The following is a 22304-nucleotide window of genomic DNA, read 5'->3' on the forward strand; positions in this document are numbered from 1 at the left end:
GCCGATTTCTCTAGCTTGGACGAACATGCTATCATTCTCTAACCACTCTGTTTGGATCATTGTTCCCCATCGTTTTATAATGTATTGTATCGTGTCGTTTTATGAATATAATGTTTGAATAGATTATACAATAACAACAACAACGACCCAGTATAATCCCACAAGTGGGGTCTGGGGAGGGTAATATGTACGCAGACCTTACCGCTACCCTGAAGGATAGAGATGCTGTTTCCAGGAGACGTTTGAATATATTGTATTGTTTGTTATTGTTAAATAATATTGTTGTTTGGTTTGACTGTATCGTACTGTACTATAACTGATAAGTTTACTAAAATACCCTCAATTGTTTAAATATTAAAATTTATCAAAAATTATGCATAAAAATAATTTTAAAAAATAAAACAAAAGAAGGCAAAATACCTTAAGAAAGCAGAACAAAGGAGCGAGACAGAAGCAGACAAAACAAACGAACACAACTAATTAGAATTGAGTTAAAAGTAAATTAGGAGAAAATAAAACAGAATGCGACAAAACACCTTTAACGTTGACAGTAGAAGTTTTGAAAAAAAAAATAAAGTAGGTCATATGTTGGAGATTTGGAATTAAAATAACAAAAAGGCTAAAAGGTAAAATAGAATTATGGAGTAATAAATTAAAGCATGATTGGAAAAAAAATTTATAAACAATACCACCATACTAAATCGATTATTTTAAAAAAAATACTAATCATTGTTCCGGAACAATTAATTTAACGATACAATACAATCCATTATAATTAAACAATCATAACAACCACTTTTACGTAACAGTACAATACCATACGGCAACACCAATCTAAACAAGCTGTAAATCCATCCGCCACCCTCACTCAGCTCCCCCCTTTCCAACAACCCAGCCGCCGTCGAGCAGAGCAGAACAGCCGCCCACCCCATCTTCTCGCCTCTGCCAGCGAGACCACCCTTCTCCATTCTTCCGGCAGCCGCCGGAAACCAGACGCAAAATTCCTTCCTCTCAAAAACAATAAAAAACGGCAGCCCCAACCTCTCAATCCCTCCAACCTTAGAACAACAGGAGCATACCCTAATCTCAAAGACAAGAAACGAACCCTCCCCCCTCTCATTTTCGGAACCTTCAGCCGCAACACACACCCATATAAACAGACACACACACAAAGAACGCCGGAAATCAGCCACGCACCAGATTTTCAAGCTTCGTCGATCCTTTCACTCATCCGAGCTTCTACTGGCTTCTCCTTTTCTCTCGATACCTACCGCTGCTACTGCATTAGCACACGTCGGTGGTGCATCAGCAGGTGCAGCGTTGAACCAACGGAGTTGAGATCGTAGTCTGAGGTTCCCGGAGATATTCGCGGTTCCGTCAAGGTCGTCGCCGGTTTGAGATTTCTGTCGTGGTTTCTGGGTGACGGGTCTGTTCGTTTTTAACTACAGTGTCGGGTTCTTCTTGTAAACCAGTTGGAAGATCTTTAATATATTGAAAGGTTTCAAAGGTCCGTTGTTTTCTTCTTTACCATTTTGCTCGGAAGATCATGCTTGGTTAAATTTCTATAATCTGTTATGGTTGTGTCGTTTGAATTTTTCGTGCTAGTAAATTTCGTTGTATTGTGTGGCGGAATATTTTTGTGTTCTGTTAACTTTGTTGTTAAGGATGTAAGTGCTTAATTTTAATTTTTTAACCCCAAACTATAAAAAATGAAGAATGCTAAATGTTTTGCCATAGAAATCATTTTCGATTGGTTTGTCTCATGTTTGTTATTGAATCTTCTTGTTAATCATGAAAATTACAAAGACTAATTGAATAATTAGGGGATTAGAAATAATGGGTCATGTGTTTGCTTGTAAGAAATTACAGGTTGTAGTGGTATAAGCAGATTGTAACGTTATGGGATTGTGGGGGTTGGATAGAGCTAACTGGAATCACCCCTAAGTTTTTCAGTGAATTTCCTTAATTAGAACCTCCGCAATTAATCCTGTTTCTTAGGAAATTAATTAACCCTTTGGATATTCATAGAAATGCTTTAGGCACGCATTTAATCTACTATCGTAATTGTGTACACGTTCGCGTGACATGATTATGATTTCCAAAATTGAAACCGAAGTATGCGTTCGCGCAACAACAATATTAATAATAAAGTGTTATTAGTTGTATACACGTACGCGTGACATAACTTTGGTACACCAAACAAAAAGAGTACACGTACGCGTGACTCGTATCAAGATAATTCCATAATCACGAATAATCGAGTAATTAGAAGCGGTAAAAGGTAAAGTACACATAGGTTCTAAAATACGTAATTAAACAATTTAATTAGGCCAGGTATGATTGAAAGCGATCGTGCTAAAATCACGGAACTTGGGAGTGCCTAACACGTTCTCCCGGGTTAACAGAATTCCTTACCCAGTCTTCTGGTTTCACGGACTTTTAAACAGAGTCAAATTTCCTTGATTTGGGATTTAAAATAAACCGGTGACTTGGGACACCATAAATTATTCCAAGTGGCGACTCTGAAATTAAAAAAAATAATCCCATTTCGATTAATGTCACATTTAAATTGGAAAAACTCTCTATCCCCTCGAAAAAAGGAGGTGTGACAATATTTATACGGTGCTTTAAATACACTTATTGAGTATGTTTTATAATGATATTATACCACAAAAGTATATTTATACCAAGGGGATTTCTGGTATTTTCTTAATATTTTATTTTTATGTTGGACAATTTTATGTTTTCAACACAATATATATTTAATATATTTATAGGATATTATATTGTAAAAGTTTTATATAATTTGAATGTTCCATCAATATTAACTGAAATTATACTGTGGATATAATATAAATATTTCATCAAATATTTTACCTATTACTCTTCAGATTCCAGCAATGTATATTAGTATAAAAGAATATAATGTAAATTATACAGTGAATAATATGTAAATATTCTATTAATTTATTTCACCTTAAAAGAAAATTAAAAGAAAGACAAAAAGTTAGAAAATAGGAGACTCGGTGTGTTGGTGACATATAGAATCTTGAATGAATGTGTATAATTTCTGTTAGAGTGACGAGGGGAAGGAAAATAAGAGACTTAAATAGAAGAAATGAAAGATTATTGTTAAAAGAGAATCCCTACAAATAAGCAAAAATAAGTGGTGATTCGGAATAACTTAGTTTCCTACAAATAAGCAAAAATCTTTGTGTTTCTCTTAAGCAATGAAATTAATTAGGTGCTATTTTTGTTAATTACGTAATATTCCCTCCGTCTCATATTATCAGTCGTGGTTACTAAAATAATTGTCTCAAATTATTTGTCATTTTAGAAGTTCAAGACAAAATTAATCATTTTTTTCTTAAGGGTAAAATAGTCTATCCCTTTCTTAATTAATGTTTCTTAAGGGGAAGAAAAACACGACCGATAATATGAGGCAGAGGGAGTAGTGCCATAATTCTGTCAATTTTTTTTGAATGCTGTCTACTTATTTTGCCCATGTAAATTTTATACAATTTCAGCACAATAAGACACTATCCCATAAACTCGAATACAACAACAGTAAAATGTCCGCTCAGTCAAATTAGTGCTACACATAAGCTTTGTTACGGTTAGGAGGGATTAAAACACTTGTTTTGATTAGAAGGTATATAGAAGAAAAAAGGATGCAAATACTCGGTTCTAACTGTTATTCAGTCAAAATTATAAAATAGGGAAAAGAAAGATCTGATAGGCTAATCAACTCCCAATGTAAGTACGAATTTTATTTGATGTAAACTTAGAGCCCGTTTGGATTGGCTTAAAAATGAGTTTTCAGCAGAAATAGCTTTTAAGTCAAAAAATAATAAGTTGGGGTTATTGCGTTTGACTTATTTTATGCATTTTTTAATTTATTTTAAGCACTTTTTAACTCTGTCAAATACTGAAAAAGCTAAAAAGAGCTTAAAAGCTAATTTAACCGGCTTAAAAGCCAATTGTTGCATAAATGTTTAGAACTTAGAAGCTGTTACACATTTTTGGAATAAAGAGTCGAGCAAAGGAGTAGTAGTTAGAAATTCAAATTGTCGTTAGAGTTAGTTAGAATAACTACCTACTGTTAGTTAGAGGATATGTCAGTAGGGTCGTTAGTTAGAGAATCTATAGAAGGGGAATTCAATCAATTGTAATAGATATATATACAATTGCCATGAACAATTACAATCACATATGAAATTACATTCTTCTATCCTAATCTCTCTCTTCTCTTCTTCTCTTGTTCTTCTTTTGTAAACTCTAACCATAGCTGAATTCTCAAAGCTTTTCCTGAATCGAGCTCCTGCAATCGTGTAACATTGGTATCAGAGCTTTTGATCCTCCGAATCATGGAAAAAGGTACTGGATCAACTGATAAGTTGACTGAAGAACCCATTGATCTGCGCGAGTTGATACATAAACTAACAGCAGATGTGGGAGCTTTATCAGGTGAAGTCTCACATATGAAGTAGTTAGATCAGACAATCCTTAAATTGAAGGAGCAATTCACGAATTCAAGGGAGCAACCAAATGATAAATCATTAGTGCAGAATGAATGTGAACCATCTGAAGGAGAAAAGAGCCCTACTAGTTGTAATCACCTCGATTCTAATTTCTCGAGGTGGTCTAGAATGGAATGGAGTTCCTGCTATTTACGGGTGAAGATTTGAGATCGTGGTTATTCAAAATTGAACAATTTTTCTCTATGGAAAAAGTATTTGTTAAGGAAAGAGTGGACGTAGCTGCAATGCAATTGGAAGGAGAGGCTATTCAATTGCATCTTTCCTTCATGAGGTACATACAGTATCTACGGCCAGCTACTTGGAATGAATATGTTATGGCACTGGTAGAAAGGTTTGGGCTGATTTTGATGATCCAATGGAGGAGATCAGAAAGATCAAACAGACTGGAAGTGTGAAAGAATACCAAGCTATTTTTGAGAGGAATCTGAATCAAGTGAGGCTATCTCAAGAAAATGCCATCAGTTGTTTTATTGGTGGTTTGAAACACGAGCTGAACATTGCAATCAAACTCACCGATCCTACTACTCTATCTCAGGTGTACAAAACTGCTAGAATGCAAGAGGCTTACTTAGCTGCAACTAGACAATCCTCTTACACACCTAATTCTTCAATCAAGAGATATCCAAGACAAGGAACTACTAGTAAGCCCTTACTACCTACTCCTAACCCCAGTGGTTCAAATTATACTAACGGATTCAATAGAAGGACATTGAGTATAGAAGAAATGAATGACAAGAGGGCAAGGGGGTTATGCTAATTCTGCAATGAGAAGTATGTACCTGGGCATAAGTGCAAGAATTCCACAGATATATGTATTGGAGGTAGAAGAAATAGAGGAAGGACATGACACAGAGGAGGAGGGTGAACTGATACTACAAGAGGAAGAGTTAAAGCAACTAGAACCAGCTCAGTCCATAGAGCAAATGGAGATTTCTATCCATGCTCGGAATGGCTCTCTATTCTACAAAACTCTGAAGGTGACTGGTTATCATGTTAAAAAGGCATTGAACATACTAATTGATACGGGGAATTCACATAATTTCATAGATCCTGAATTGGTTCATCACTTGGGATGAAGATTAGATCAACTACTTCTCAAATGGTGGCTGTTGCTAATGGAAATATGATGGTGGACAAAATGTGTACCATCACATGTTTGTTGCAAGGTGCTGAGTTTTCAGCATAATTCTCACTACTACCACTAGGCTCCTATGGAGCAGTCTTAGGAGTGCAATGGTTGCTGACGCCGGGGGATATAAAAATGAGCTTCAGGAAGTTAACTACGGAGTTTTGGTACAAAGGAAGAAAGCATCTTCTGAGAGGAGCCAGCAACCAGGTCAAGGTTCAAGAAGCTGGAAAGATAGCCAAACATACAAGTAATACTTCTCAGTTATGCATGATTCAAGTAGTGCCTATGGCGAGTGCGAGTGAACAATGGCCTGCACTTAAGGCTAAAGAAGAACCTAAAACAGATGTTAGGCTAACACAACTGTTATCTGAGTATTCTAAATTCTAAACTGTTTGAAGAACCTACTGAACTACCTCCTTCTAGAGGTGTATTTGATATCATTGAGGGTTTAGTATAACAGATGCTTGATCAAGGCATCATACAACCTAGCTGTAGTCCCTTTGCATCTCCAGTTGTCTTGGTGGGGAAAAAGGATGGTACATGGAGACTTTGTGTGGACTATAGGGATCTGAATAGACATACTGTGAAGAACAAGTTTCCCATCCCAATTGAGGAAGACTTGTTAGATGAATTAGGAGGATCCAGAATCTTTTCTAAGATAGATTTAAGGTCAGGCTACCATCAACTTAGAATGGCAAAGGAGGATGTGCCTAAAACTGCTTTCAGAACTCACTCAGGTCATTTTGAGTACCTGGTTATGCCTTTTGGCCTCTCAAATGCTCCTGCAACCTTCCAAGGATTAATGAACTCTATTTTTCACAAGTTTCTTAGGAAACATGTGTTGATTTTCTTTGATGATATCCTAATCTACAACCGTACTATGGAAGATCATTTGATTCACTTAAGGTCTGTCTTTGAGGAGATTATGAAGCATCAATTGTTTGCTAAGAGGAGGAAGTGTTTCTTTGGAGTCCACAAAATTGAATATCTAGGCCACTTTATTACATCAGAATGAGTCTCTACTGATCCCCATAAAATAGAAGCTGTGAGGAATTGGCCTACACCAACCACTCTCAAACAGTTGAGAGGATTCTTAGGCCTAGCTGGCTACTACAGGAGGTTTATCAAAGGCTTTGGTGTTATTTGCAAACCATTAACTGAATTGACCAAGAAGAACAATTTCAAATGGTCACCAGTAGCAGATGCAGCCTTTGCAGAACTAAAGGAGGCACTTACTCATGCTCCTGTCTTAGCTTTACCTGATGCCAACAAGACATTCATTGTGGAGACTGATGCAAGTGGCTTTGGGATATGGGTTATACTCATGCAAGAAGGGCATCCAATAGCCTTTATTAGCAAAGCTCTGTCACCTAGACATGCTACCTTATCTGTCTATGATAGGGAGCTATTGGCTGTTGTTCATGCAGTTTCTAAATGGTCACAATACATGCTGGGATAAAAGTTTATCATAAGGACTGATCAGAAGGCTCTGAAGTTCCTTATGGAGCAAAAACTGCACACTAATTCTCAACTGCTATGGTTAACTAAATTTATGCCTTTTGACTACTCTATAGAATACAAGAAGGGAGTGGAAAACAAAGTAACTAATTCTTTTTCAAGGGTCACTGGTGCTGAACTATTAGCACTAATGCTATCACCTCATGACACTGATCTATTCCAAAACATAGTATCCAGTTGGAGTTCAGATTCTGAGCTTAAGCAACATATTATAGAACTTCAACATAACCCTGCTGCTCATAAACAGCTCACTTGGACTGAAGACCAACTAAGGAGGAAGGGCAGATTGGTGATTGGGAAAGTTCCAGAACTAAGAAAGGCAATCATGACAGCATGGCATGCTGGTCTTCAAGGTGGTCACTCAGGTGTTGAAGCTACATTAAGGAGGCTGGTGAGTTTTACTGGAAGAATATGAGGAAAGACATAAAGAAATTTGTCCAGAAACGTGATGTCTGTCAAAGGAACAAATCAGACTTAGCTGCTTATTTAGGCCTATTGCAACCACTACCTATACCAGATGTAGTTTGGTCACAGATCAACATGGACTTCATTGATGGTTTGCCAAAGTCAAATGGATGTGAAGTAATCCTAGTAGTAGTAGACAAGCTAAGCAAGTATGGTCATTTCATTCCACTTAAACATCCCTACACTGCTCAGTGAGTAGGGATTTCTTTTCATTTGATTTTACTTACTAAATTTACAAGCATTTACCTGCTTATTTTTGGAGTATTTTAAGGATACCCCTTGCCCCCCTTGGTTTCATTAACTGCCTTATAGGTGTTCGACCTTTTGCCTCAATTGGATTTGCTCGCTATCTAATCACTATCTTTCTTTCTTTTGTGGCATAATCTTTATTTCTTATTCCATTTCACATATGCAAGAATTCAAAAGAAGATTTTAGAATATTGTGTTGTTTTAGTTGTTTGATTAAAAAGTGAGAGACTGACTATTTTTCCTTTAAGAAAATCGAAAATTCAATTAATAAAAGTAGATAGGAGACAGTTCTTATCGATTAATAGAATGACTAAGTAGAATGAAAAGTACAATAATAATGTTGTATCCAGCTTGTTTGCTTCTTTATTTTATTTATTTATATTCTTTTGTGCTCAATATTTGTCATTTTTCATGTTTAGGTATCGATTTTCTGAAAACGCATTCCATTAGCATTAGAGTATTTGGTTACGTTTTTGCTTTTGGAAGTTTTTTAGGTAATAATTTCAACAGCATAGCATTAGAGAGTGACGCTAGTTTACATCTAACCTCAGGAACTTTTTTGTTCTTTCTTTTGGTTTTGTTAGAGAGTGACGCTCGTTTACACTCAAGATCTCTCTTTTACTTCCTTAATGGTTTAACTGTTGAACAGTTGCCCAATAGATACTGACACCTAGAAGCTTACTGTCATTGATAGGGTTTTCAGAGCTTGAAATTTCAACATCATGCTTTCTCGAAAAAAAGAAAAGTTCCAACATCATCCGTTGTGTTTGTTGGTGTGAAATGGCATTGGTGAGCTGTAACTTCACATGTTTTGCTTCCTGTAGTCTTCTTAACTTGAACCGTCACACTTCTTAATTATCTCATGATACATGTGCTTTTTAACAAAGTTAATCATCCATTTACCACTTGAGTCTGCAAAGTGTTTTGCACGCTTAGTCCACTTGACATCTAATACTTCTTATCAACAAGGATAAATGTTAATTTTTCCATTGTTTTCTTATCTAGGTTAATTCATTTCTTAAAGGAGTGAAAAGAGTTTGATGACAACTTGGAAAATACGCATTAAGTATTGCTGCACGAGTTAGAAGCTTTTTTTCTTCGTAATCATGATAGATTACCCCAATGAATAATCTATTCTTGGTGTTATCTTATGGCAATATGATCGACTTGCAATAGTTACTTGTGCTTGTTGGTAATTATTCTTCATTTGCTTTAATCAATATTATGTCATGTCAGGCACTAGAGCAGTATGTAATGTTGGTTCCACAACTACCAGTCTCAACAGAGTTATTTTTTATATTCCCTCCAGGTACTTTGTCTGAGAACTCACTTAGGGCAAATTGGTTGCACTTGGGAGGCCTATTTTCACAAGTCTTAGGCTTCTGCAATGGATTAACCTTGCCATGCCGCATCGTGCTGTCTCCGGCCATTTTCTATTTGTGGCAAAGCATTGATCAGGAACAGAAGGTGTATGATTGGGGAACAGTAGGTGCATGACAAGTGAGTGCATCCATCACTCAGTGCACTATTTAGTATTTGGACTAACAACAGCTGCAATACCCTCTTTGTCTTGTGGGAGAATCCCCTCTGATTATTCTGGTTTGGCACAATGCTCAACCTTATTGGTAAACGGGGATGTTTTTCTGCTGAACTAAATACATCAATTGCATTCTTGTTCATAGATTCTTCAGCAATCTTGCAATTGCATCGATCAATGACCACCAGTAAAAGAGTCCAAGACAGAAGCAAGAAGAAGCGGGTGCATGACCTTGAAATAGCCACAGAAAAGCACAAGATCCTCTCTAAAGTCCTATTAATATTTGAAGTCCTCAAACAGGAGCCTCAAAAAATCATATCTATTAGGGAACTTGATCAATATAGGAGGCAAATAAACCTCCCGAAGCCCCATAAAATCTCAGCTTTTCTACGGAAGTCCCCAAAGCTCTTTGAACTGTACAAGGATCATAGAGGGATTTTATGGTGTGGTATGACAAAGGAGGCTGAAGATTTAGTCCAAGAAGAGGAGGCTATTATTGAACAGCAGAGTGATAAAGCTGCAGAACTTGTAACTAGGATGCTGATGATGTCCATGGACAAGCGCCTTGCCTTAGATAAGATTGTTCATTTCAGAAGAGATTTGGGGTTGCCAATGGATTTTAGGAACCATTGGGTGCACAGATTTCCTGAGTACTTTAGAGTTGTTCATCCATTTAAACCTTATGATGAAAGTGAGTATTTAGAGCTTGTGAATTGGAGATCGAGTTGGGCTATGACAGAGTTAGAAAGGAAGGCGCTGGGTGGTATGCAGGCCCCAGATGATCACGTAGCTGGTCTTCTTTCCTTGTCTTTCCCAATGAAATTCCCACCTGATTATAAACAAGTTTTGTCTAGATATAAGGGGAAGATAGAGAATTTTCAGAAGCGGGAATACTTGTCGCCTTATGCAGATGCCAGGGAACTAAAGGCCGGAACACTGGAGTTCAATAAGAGGGCGGTTGCAGTGATGCATGAGCTGCTGAGCTTCACAATCGAAAAGAGGTTGGTGACAGATTATTTGACACATTTTAGGAGGGAGTTCGTAATGCCTCAGAAGCTGATGAGGCTGTTGCTTAAACATTTTGGAATGTTTTATGTTTCAGAAAGGGGTAAGAGATTTCATGTATTTCTTAATAGTGCTTATGAAGGTTCTGAGTTGAGCGAGAAGCACCCTTTGACTGTTTGGAGGGAAAAGGTTCTAAGTTTTGTTGGATACAGGAGGAAGAAGGAAACAATGGATACTCTTAAAGATTTGCAGGAATTCGTGGATGATGATTTGCTTGAGAATGAGTCAGAAGATGAAAGAGTTCAAGTGGAAAATAACGAGCATAGTATGGGTAGTTTGGAGGGTGATTTGGAAGATGAATCCGAGATGGAGATTAATGAAGTTTATAGCGCATACAGGGAATGAGAAGTTAGAAGTGCATACTAGCATGAAGAATCTTAAGGTCAGGAATCTTCTTTCATTGAATACAGAAGTCACAATTTGATTCTAATTGACATTTATTTATCTGCATTACATTGATTGCTTAACTTGTTAAGTGCTTTAGTTTCTTAAGGCAGATATTGCCAGTGGAAAGTGCAATCTCATTACATTTTTCCCTATTAAGAACAAATAACAGGCATATTGAATTCTTTCTAGATGTTTACAGAGATTATTTTGTTGGCTTAGAGTTGATTCTGTAATTAGCTTTTCCGATTTCACGAATTTGCTGGACTCTATTACTGTGTAGTTTTTGTTAGAATCCTGATCCTTCGTAAACGTTTTGGTACCTTCTTGGTACTGTTCAATTAAATACTTTACCTTATAATAAAAAAGGACAGTCATACTGAATTCTTATGAACGAAACGTGCTTCGTACTTTAGCAGTTCTAGATCTGTCCCGCTGAATTTAGGAACTTCACATATTCAACCATGTCAATTGGTTTGATAGAGACTTTTGTTTGTTACAAAGTATTCAACTAGAAGAAGATTGGTATGGGTAATTTTGCAAGCAATTTGTCCAGACAAGAGAAGCTCTTTTTGGTTAGATATGAATTTCTACCACATTTTGTTTAAAGAAACTTGATAACTAGCAACAGATTTGGCCAAGTATGAAATTTTGGAGTGTAATTTGTGGGCTACAGCAGAACACCCAGTGAATTAGTGCAGGTGAACTAAGCTGGTCCTGCCCTTTGCCGGACCTTGCGCATAGTGGGAGTTTAGTGCACCGTAGATGAAGGAAGCTAGTCCTGCCCTTTGCCGGACCCTGTGCATAGCGGGAGCTTAGTATAGCGGGTTAGCCTCTAAAAAAAGAATAAATTTTCTAGTGCAACATGAGGAAATATTAACATAAGCTGCACTATACTAATGTTTGTATAATCAGGTTTCCTTTTCAAAAAAAGGTTTCCTTTAATTGTCACACAAGTGTGAGAATTACAAGAAAATTAAGCATTAGAAGCTAAATACGCCCATCAATTGAGTTTATGGAAATGAACTGGAATAGTAAAAAATTGAAATAGATACCAAACTTGGGACAGAGTGAAATGTTTTGTATGGTATCCTCCTATATTTGAGGTATTGGATCATTTTCACACAATGTCTGAAATTAGAGGCAACATAATAAATATGACTATGTTATCTTTCCTTTACCTTTACTAAAGTGTGCACTTTATCTGTGCTTTCTGTTTAAAACCCCAACAGATACTTGGGTGCTTATTTATGCTTTTCGCCTCTGATAACCATGCTGGTAACAGTAAAATCCAAACTGCCTCATAGATTATATATGCTGTGTTGTTTTACTTCATTATTCAATCTTGAATTTCTATTCTCTACTTTTCTACCCTCATTCCCTCCCATTCTCCATGTTGGTTTTGCAATAACTTTCTTCCAGTTTGGTTTATCATTTTCTAAAACCAGCTGCTTGTAAGAAAATCAATAATCTCTTAAAGTTCTTTTACAGAGGCCTAAGTTTTGTGAAAGCACAAGTTTTCAGCTTGTAGAAGACAATAAGATCTGTCATGATTGTCAGGAGATTAAAATCCAAGAAAGTACTCAGGTATTGGCTGTTGGGGCTATTCCTCGCTCCATTCCTGTCATTCTGAAGGATGATCTTGTTGACACGGTTAAAGCTGGAGGTACTATTTTGTTAAAACTAGCTTGTTTGCAGTTCAATAAAGGTGTGTGGGCTGATTAGCTGTCTCTTGCTGCTTTTACTATGGAATATACTAAAACATCTTATGCTCTGACGCCACAAAGATTTAAGCCCCTCCATCCTACATGGTTCAAAAAGATCAATGTTTAGTATCATTTAGGACATTTATCATTCACATGTTATAAAAAAACATTTGTTGCTGTAAAGCACCCTATTCGCTACAAATTTTGTAATGAAATTTCGAAGCATTTGTTTGAGTAATCAAGGTCAAAGTTAAGATGTGTTTTGAATTTGAAACAGTAATAGGTCGCTTTTCGTAATGGAGGTAGTTTATATGTCAGTCTGCTTATTTGCAATGTTATTCTGTGTTATTTTATGTTAATTCATCTTCTATCCTAATGAGAAACAATTCTCTCTTTTCTTCCTCTTTTTCACTGATAAGCTTGATGCAGATTTTCTTCCTTGTCCTTAATTTACTGCCATGTTTTAATGTTGTCAGATGATGTGATTGTCACTGGGATCTTAACCGCCAAATGGTCCCCCGATTTAAGAGATATTCGCTGTGACCTTGATCCGGTACTAATTGCCAACCATGTAAGGTAAAGGGAGTACTCAGTTCATTTTGAGAAAGATTTCAATTCATTTCATGTGACCACAATTCAAATCCGGATAGTTAAAGGATTGTTATCCAGTTATATGTGCAGAACCTATGAATGCGAATTATTGGTATTTTGTACAAATCATTGCTGTTGCTTGAGATGAAGTGCATCACTTTGATTTGTCCTTAAGTATTACTCCCTCCGTTTCAATTTAGATGACACACTTTCCTTATTAGTCTATTCCAAAAAGAATGACACATTTCTATAATTGGAAATAATTCAACTTTAAAATTTTCATTTTACCCATTTTACCCTTAATGAGAAGCTTTTATAACCACACAAATGTCATGGGCCCATAAAGCTTTTACCTTTTAAGCTTTTAATACCACAAGTTTTAAAAGTCTCCCTCTTTTCTCTTAAACTCCGTGCCAAGTTAAACTACCTCATTTAAATCGAAACGTAGGGAGTAGGTTGTTTAGAGTCGCAGAGTAAACCATGGCAAACTCAATCTCCCTCTTTTTTCCTTTTGCCTTCGATCCTTGTCAATTTAATTTGAGAATGAAATCAGAAAGTGCCACTTAAACTGTTAGATACTGCTTGATATCTCATCAATTGGGAAGGATGGTTAATAATTGGGTTAAACAGAAGCAGGTCACGTTTTTCTTTTTGTTTCCTCTCGTTTAACATTGTTTGCAGTGACATAGATTTTTTCTCATCATAAAACTAATAGCATGGTTTCACCATCTCCCCTCCCCCCTCTAAAGGTTTATTTTTGTTATCACTGCATTTTCTTGATGACGTTCAATGAAACAACTTACAACAACAACGACGACAATATACCCAATATAATCCCACAAGTGGGGTCTGGGGAGGGTAGAGTGTACGCATACCTTACTCCTACCTTTAAGAAGGCAATGGAACAATTTACCTTGTCAAAAAAAAATTTAAAAATAAAGAAGAAGTAGAGTAATTCTAAGCCTTAGGTTGGGTCATTGTTCAGTAGATACAGCAATTTCATACAGTAAAGCATGGTGTAGATGCGACGAAGACTTTGGATGAGAGCTAATTTGCTCCGACACAGCAGTTTAGGTGTCGTACCCTTGTCGACACGACACTAGTATGCATGTGGATATGAGATCTGTACCGGATCTTGGTAAATTTGAAGAAAATAGCATACCTTATTTAGGAAATCAATCCTTTATTTTTCTACAACTTGAGAATAAAAAAGAAATTCACACTTTACAAGCTATACGTAAGTATTCCACAAAATTTCTCATAATTTTTAATATTTTTATTTTTTAAAATTATTTTTAGCCGGTTCCCCGCACCCGTATCCATACTAGGATCTATATCGTTAAATCTTAGAATTTACATCTTTAATGATCCGACCTCTAGATCTGCACCCGAGTCAGATTATCCGCACCCGTGTGCAAGCAACTTAGGGTATGTAGTTGGCCTTTTATTGACAGTATAGGGGAGTACCAATGAAGGGCTCAAGAGTATGAAGTATTGCCTTTGAATTCTTTCACTGATTTTTGTTACCAGAAAGGTGATCATCCTCCAGGATCTTGTTGTAGTTCCTCTTTCCTTTTGATTGATAGGTAAAGAAATATACGATATTACTAATTGAATTTGTCATCTTCCCAAGCTAAAATAGCATTGTGATATTTGTAGAGCTTAATGAATCTTATATCCAAGAAGGAATGGCCAAATAAGGATTTAAACTTAGAAGAGAAACAATAATATAATTGTTTTTATTAAAAAGTATCAGGAGCAGATGTACACTTTTATCTCTCAAAATATTTCAAAAACTTACACGAAGCAAAACATGACTTTCAAAGCTTTGAGGTGAAAGGCTTTGTTGACCTACCACCTTTTGTCTCCGCTGCTTGGAGGAGGTAATACATTTCTCTGACTCTTTCTCATAAAATAAACTGCCTTTCTCTTCACGTATTTCCTATAATGTGAGCTAAAGTCAGAAATCGATATCCCTGATGATGCTATTCTGAAATTCAAGCAGTTTTGGACTGATTTCAAAGATACTCCTTTAAAGGGTAAAAATTCTTTAAGCAAGTTAGATTTTAAATTACTTGCTAAAATTACTTGGGACTCAGACCTGCTTTTCTTTCTATTCTCCTTTTATTCCTAAACACAGGTAGGAATGCGATTCTAAAAGGTATTTGCCCACAGGTCTTTGGGCTTTTCACAGTCAAGCTTGCAGGTATTGTCCCCTGCAAGTGTCTCCTTTTCAGTTGATGCCACATGTGTAATTGTTAATTTATAGTTTTAACTTGTTCGATATAAAGTAGAGGGAATTTGTGTTACTCTTGGTTTTCTCTCAGCAACTGTGCATCGTGAAAAGTATCCACTATGATGTTAATGTATAATTCAATCTGTCCAAATGATGATGGATAATCCCTTTACCGTTTTGGCCAATGACCAACTTCGAGTTCAATGTAGTGGCATTGACGCTTATTGGAGGTGTCCAGATAACAATTTTTTGGAATTTGGGGTGTGAGAACCAGGAACTATCATTTTAATGTTAACTTACAGAAAGTTGGAGCAACAAGTGTCCCAGTAAATGCATTATTACCTTTCTAAAAAAAGGGTGTCCAAGGAAATACAGATATAGTTATAAAAGGAAACAATCAATTACATAAGGAGATATAACAATCTCTCTTGAGTTGGAAAACATAATTATTTTTATTTGAGATACTGTCGACAGTTGGAGGGTAGGGAATTACACCGTATACAGTCAGAAATGGCAGAAACTAGTTTGATTAGTTTAAACTATGCAGTATCTTTATGATCATCTACTTTATCTTTCTGTTGCAAGATGTCTTCACCAATTTCACGTTTCTTCTGTAAATACATTGTGAGTCCTTGGTGCTTTGATAACAGTGAAGCATCTACTTGACATTGGCCAATATCTGTAAGAATCAACTCCTTGCGTTTATACACACACCCACACACCCACCCACCCCACCCACCCACACCCTATGTCACATGAAAAATATAATTTTGATAATATACTACAGTAACAGAAACGATATGTCTCACACAGGATAAGGAGGTAACATCTTACATCACCCTATATTACATATTGGTTATTAATATGCGCTAGTGGTTAGGCAATATAAGGTATGCCTAACTCCTGCCACACCCAAGACATATTTTAAAAGATATGGGCCTCCACTACTCGATTGACCATGTTAAGCGGTCAGATAATTTTTTATTAGAAATGAATTTGCAAGAAAAATTTATTGTGAGTTGTATATGCTTTTTGAATGATGAAGGTGTCTGGATTCATTTACTCTCTCTAGTGGGTAAGTCTTTTATGAACGATTCGTAGTAGTAGAGATTTGATATGCCCTAGTTTAGTTTAATTCAAAAGTTTGTTTTATATTGTGGGTAGAATTGATTATGTGCTTGTACTTTTAACAATTTACTTATGAAGATGATTTCATTCTTCTTTGCAAAGTCTGGTTTATTCGTGAAAAATAAACTAGTAGTGTCCGGTATGATGTGGATTTTAGCCCCAAAAAAAGAAAGTTTCTTGCCCTATTTGGGTTGGTTACCAAGATAACGACCATATTGGCTTCATATAATTGCTCTGAAATTAATAGTTGCTCCTATTGTCATGCATTGTCCATGGACGGTTCTACAAACGTTTAATCACACAGTCTCAATATAGTTATGGCTGAAGTCGATCGGCTAGCAGATTTCTTAAAACAAGTTTTGGTAGGTGTTTAATCATCTTTGGATCTGGAAAAATCTATGACTATTGGCAGCAAATTGAATATGATATGATTTCAAAGTATTGTTATCGAATTATATGAACTGCTTCATCTAAAAGCTTAAACTATTAAAGAGGGAATCTATTTTCTTTAAGTCTTCAATACATCCATGTTGTCTCAGCTGATACATTTTCTTTTGCTGGACCTATAATGTGAAATATTTTGTTGATGCATAATGGTGTGACTCAAGCCGAGGACCTCTAATTGCTCTAGTATCATGTAAAACTGTGTGGATTACCTCATCCTAAGGTTAAGCTATTAAAGAGATGACACTTCTATTTATGTTTTTATGTCTTCAAGATGTTATCTTCAAAGACATGATGAAGGTGAATGATGTGAAGCTATAAAATTGGACTCGTATGGAATTGCTGCTCCAGGAGAACAAGAAAGCTGTTCGATATATCTTTGACAAGATGACAATAGACACATGACCATAGAACAGTGTTGAATGAAAGATGGGGCATGGAGTCACGGCAGGCGAAGTTTAAATGTTTAAGGTCAAAATGATTTGTTTTTGTTTATAGTAGTGAAGATGGTAAATATGATTCCGACTAAAGGAATTATTTAATCACTGTTGGCGATGATATGGCTAAAGATCAAGGAATTGATTGGGCAAAATCTGTAATTTCAGTTGTAGGGGTGCAATTAACTGCAAATATCCAAATGTTTACTGCAAATCCTATTGCCGCTATGTTAAGTTTCTGTCAATATGACATTGAGAATTGGAACAGGGGGGACTATTTGCACAAATAGGGACTCAAGAGCATGTGTATAATGAGACTGTTAATAATGTTGTAGACATGCGAGCCACTGTTTAGTTCCTAATATAGATAGTCAAGGTGCACATATATGAAAAGGGAGGATAGGAGGTTAGTGACTAACTAAGATGTGGTGATTCCTTTTCTTAGAATATTTATCTATTATATACATGTTTATAAATAGAGAATGCTTCTTTCCTCTATTCTATTTCTACCGATTGTAGGTTAATAAAATATACAAGTATTAAAGAAAGCTACTCAAGTAAACACATTGAAGCATTTGAAAGGAAATAACTAGGCTTCCATAGATTAAGTACAAAAGAATTAAAAAGAAGGAAGTTAATATAGGCTTAAGGCTATCTTCTGCTTAAACTAAGATCTTGGAAAAACCAATAAGCTTGAGAGGAACTTTCTTGTTTGAATGTAGCACTTGAACTGCTCCTAGCTGGGCTACCATCAGTACACTCTTCTCCTCTTTCAAACTTGGCTGAAGCTGAAAATTTAATCTCCTTTTTTTTTTCCCTCTTTTAATTATTGTTAGGCCCAATACTTAGTGTTAGCTCCACATCTGCTTCCTCATCAATATTTCTCATCTTGGCATGGTCATAACTAGCACAAATAGTACTTGTTGAAGTTCCTTCTTGATGATCAGAAGGCAATTCAAGATTCAATCCTCTAACTGGCATTAATATTCTTGAGTTCTCACCTGAGCAACTACCACTTCTTTCCCCTTGTTGATCATCTGTTAAACCATAATGACGAACACTGTTAAACCCTATTTCTCTTGTGGATTGTTGTTGCCAAGTGGACAAGTTTTGATTGATCATAGACTTGTCTAATAATACTCTTGGATCCTCTATCTTTGACATGCCATTCTTCAACTCTAGCATCAGTTTCCTTTGAAGATTGTATAGTCGGTGGAGCTCTTTTACCTGTTATTAGTTTGGAGGTTAAGTTACATTTACTGATAGTGTAAAAATATACATAATCGAAGTTACTAAAAAGGCAACAGCAGGTAACTTCCTATAAAAACATTAAATGGTGATCTGAAAAAATTACATATAACCTGCTATAAGAAGTAAAATTACATTGATATGATGATAGTGTGCAGATTCTTTATATTGTCAATACATTTCTTTTTTTTTTCCAGGTCAACATGAGATTCAAATACTAAGAAACAACAACAACAGCAACAACCCAGTATAATCCCACAAGTGGGGTCTGAGGAGGGTAGGATGTACACAACCTTACCCCTACCCTGGAAGGGCAGAAAGACTGTTTCCGATAGACCCTCGGCTAAAGAAGGTGAAAGAAGCCCTGATATCAAATACTGAGAAAGAAGACTTATTTTCTTCTTTTTCTGTAGATCCATGCGCAGATAAGTTAATCATAAAAAAGTGAAATTTAATATAGTGTCATTGACGAGGCAGATTGTGAAGCATGTTATTCTAATCTGTGACAAACTGGATGATAATAAAATACTGTAAGCCGCCATTTATCTCCTCAATCTTAGGGGTGCATATGGGCCAATTTAATTAGCATGTGGTCTTACTAGTGAATGATTATAAAAAAAACACGCCCAATTTAAATAAAAGCATTTTTTCCATCTACCTTATTTCTAGTGTATCTGATCCGAATAGCCTATTGGATCATATTCAAGTCAAATTCCCCAAAAAGTCGATTTTGGATAAAATAGTTCTAAAAACAGGAAAAGTAATTCCGGCAAGGAAAAAAGCTTCTCAAAAAATGCAAAAATTCAAAATTCATAACCTGCAAATTGCAATTAAGATGGAAGAGTACCTGGTGTTTGAAAATGTTTTCATGCATCAGCATTGTCCTCTTGATGGATTCTATACTCTTCAATTCACCAATCCTATCCATTGAATATCCAACTTTGTGTAAAGTATCACAGAAGTTATACAATTGTTTCACTACGAAATAGTAGTTTGGAGAATTAGCTATTGCATTTTTGGCATATAAGAGTTTTCTTCCCATTCCTGCAATATTGAACAGTCACTTTACTCTCTTGCGAGTATCACCACGAAACCTTTTCACCGTCTAGTAACATGAGAGCACATCTCAGCTCCTATCATATGTGTGCATGTCAATTGAAGTGGTCTCTTGCCCGTATAAAGTTTCTGAGAAATTTAAGGTTTCCACAAATTCGTCATAGGAAGATCTTTTATTTTCCCATTGTAGTGTGACTTTCGTGCTTACTTAGATCATTCCGCAGTAAGTCACTCATTTGGTTCATAATATTGCAGTTGCTTATGAAGTGGCCTGGTATTGCAACCTGGGAGTTATTATGGCAGAAACATGTCTATCTCATAGAAAAGTGTTTATTCTCTCTCACCAATACATGATTTCATCCCAATATTTAGTTGTCCTAGCTACGTGGTTTCACTCGTGAAAGGCTTCAGATTAAATGTTTCAGGTTTTGACACATATCACGAACATTTTGATTTGGAAGACAAATTGTCGTATCTTTAGTTCTCTCATATAGGATCAATTATCAGGAAAGGTTAAGCTGTTTGAATTATGATAATCTCATAAGTGTTCAACTTATTTTTCATCCTCACTGACTTGTGGCATAAATTCCTTGTGTCAGTTAATGTTAGGAGTGTAATTTAACTTCATGTATTTTGAAACCCATATCACATTCAAGGTGCCAGAGTATTCTCATCTTTGTTAAACTGATTTTCCCTACACTCCAGGAGACGACTGGGGTCACGTACCTGAATATTCCTCCTTAATGATTTTTATTGCCAATGTACTAGTTAACTCTATGCCTTATTTGTCAAATCAATGATTTCATCATAATGATTAATCTTGTCAGCCTTATCAGTAGTAAGCTTCATGTCTCTTAGGATATATAACCTCTTGAAACTCAGCATATTTATAGATTCTTGAAAATTTTCTAGCTAATCTCGAACCTCGTTGTTCCATCTTATAGAAATCTATGGGGGTTGAAGGTTCAAATATGTCAAAGAAGAAGCATCACCCCGTGATTCAAATATATTCAATAGGAAAATTCTATGGTCAATTTTTGATGGAACATCTTAGAGTATTTGTTCGAGGTCGGCAAAGGTTTAGTTTGGGTGTTCGACATAGAGATTTAGAGTTGAAGAAAATGAACGGGTTATTTTCAATTATTTCTCCCTGAAGGAGTAATACAAATTGCTAAGGAAGGTAAATTATGTGTGGTCACATTAGGCCTTATGAAATCTTGAAAGAAATTGGCCAAACTGTGAGTATGCTATTTTCCCTATTATTGTCACTGTGTCCCGGTGTTTCATGTGTCTATGTCAAAGGAGATAATTGGAAATTCTTTGTGTATCATTTTGGTGGAAATTGTTGAAGGAGAAGTTAATGAATAGTTAGCTTATGAGAGGTACTTAATTGCCATCCTTGTTAGATAAGTCCGGAAGTTGGGATTGCCTTCTTTAATGTATTGTGAGTCGAGAAGGTCACTTTGAAGGCCGAAAGTGTTGTGGGAAGATTGTTCTCACTTGTTTGTATAGCAAATGATTGTGGATCGAAAGGTTATTTCTGCATGTTATGATTCAAATATGTACAGTTCATGTCGAGATGCCAGTTTTGTTAATATATTGTAGGTTGGTTTGTGGTAATGCATTATTGAGTTGTGAATGTGTTATTAGGATAGTTTTGATGATTCTCTGGCAGGTGGATAGGCCCAAGGAGACTCTGCCGAAATTTTTGAAAAATTTGGGAGTTAGTCAAAATTTGGAGATTTGAGGTATGCGATACCAATCTGTCACGACCCAAAATCTACTAATCGTTATGACACCTAACCCAACTCGCTAAGTAAGACAATTAATAATTATCCATTTCCATTTAATTTAATAAGACAATTAAACAAAGGAATTATCAAATCTTATACATTTTTTTAGGACTGGTAGTACAAATCATGAGCTTCTAAAAGTAGAGATTTCAAAACTGATAGTAAATAAATACATCTTCTATTTGAAAAGTACATAAACAGAGTTATATAATCTAAGGCTACCATGAACAAGAGGCAGTACAACCGGGACGCAAGTACATCTTCCAATCCAACTTCCGTCGAATGCAACAACATTGACATTCGAAATCTGCACGCAATGTGCAGGAAGTGTAGTACGAGTACAACCGACCCCATGTACTAAAAAAGTAATAAACCTAAACTTAGGTTGAAAGCAGTGACGAGCTGGAACATATGTCGGGTATAAAACCAATAACCAATAGCAGTTCATAACAGTGTAAGCAAATAAATAAAGAAATAGCTCAGAGATAAAGTGCTCAACCTTTTTATAGTTTTCCGAAATCAGTTTCACTTTTCTGGTATACCAATGAAAGCCCAAATCCTTTACTGAAATCGTCAAAAATATGAGTAAGTTTGAAAACTGTAACTTTTTCCCAAAAATCCTTCCAACAGTAAATATGATGTTTCATTTTTTTCTAGATAGCATGTGTGAAATACCTCTTTATAATCATATATCAATGTGTGTAAAAATTCATGAATGACGTGATATCGTACAATATGAGGAAAAATGCATCTCTATGCCTGTATGTCATGTGCATG

At 35.9% G+C, this 22304-nt stretch overlaps 1 protein-coding gene across 6 annotated transcripts; it reads left to right on the forward strand.

Moving 5' to 3' along the window:
* The first annotated feature begins 795 nt into the window (after positions 1–795).
* Positions 796–17658, forward strand: LOC107785500 (protein WHAT'S THIS FACTOR 1 homolog, chloroplastic). Of its 6 annotated transcripts, XM_016606823.2 has the most exons (7): positions 797–1507; positions 9212–10886; positions 12380–12554; positions 13071–13170; positions 15191–15224; positions 15326–15391; positions 17268–17658. In XM_016606823.2, exon 2 carries the CDS (start codon positions 9512–9514, stop codon positions 10847–10849), a length of 1338 nt encoding a protein of 445 aa, XP_016462309.1. In that variant the 5' UTR covers positions 797–1507; positions 9212–9511; the 3' UTR covers positions 10850–10886; positions 12380–12554; positions 13071–13170; positions 15191–15224; positions 15326–15391; positions 17268–17658. The 6 variants fall into 6 exon arrangements, with proteins under 6 accessions (XP_075106511.1, XP_016462309.1, XP_016462310.1 ...); XM_016606824.2 differs by lacking the exon at positions 15191–15224; XM_075250410.1 differs by lacking the exons at positions 15191–15224; positions 15326–15391; positions 17268–17658 and having other exon boundaries at positions 796–1507; positions 9212–9402; positions 9585–10886; positions 13071–13359.
* The last annotated feature ends 4646 nt before the right edge of the window (positions 17659–22304 follow it).

The sequence above is a fragment of the Nicotiana tabacum genome, chromosome 3 (assembly GCF_000715075.1).
Source record: "Nicotiana tabacum cultivar K326 chromosome 3, ASM71507v2, whole genome shotgun sequence".
NCBI classification, from domain to species: Eukaryota; Viridiplantae; Streptophyta; class Magnoliopsida; order Solanales; family Solanaceae; genus Nicotiana; species Nicotiana tabacum.

Bases quoted from the DNA above. Each gene is read 5' to 3' on its own strand.
- LOC107785500 (XM_016606823.2), top strand. From the start codon at position 9,512: ATGCTCAACCTTATTGGTAAACGGGGATGTTTTTCTGCTGAACTAAAT.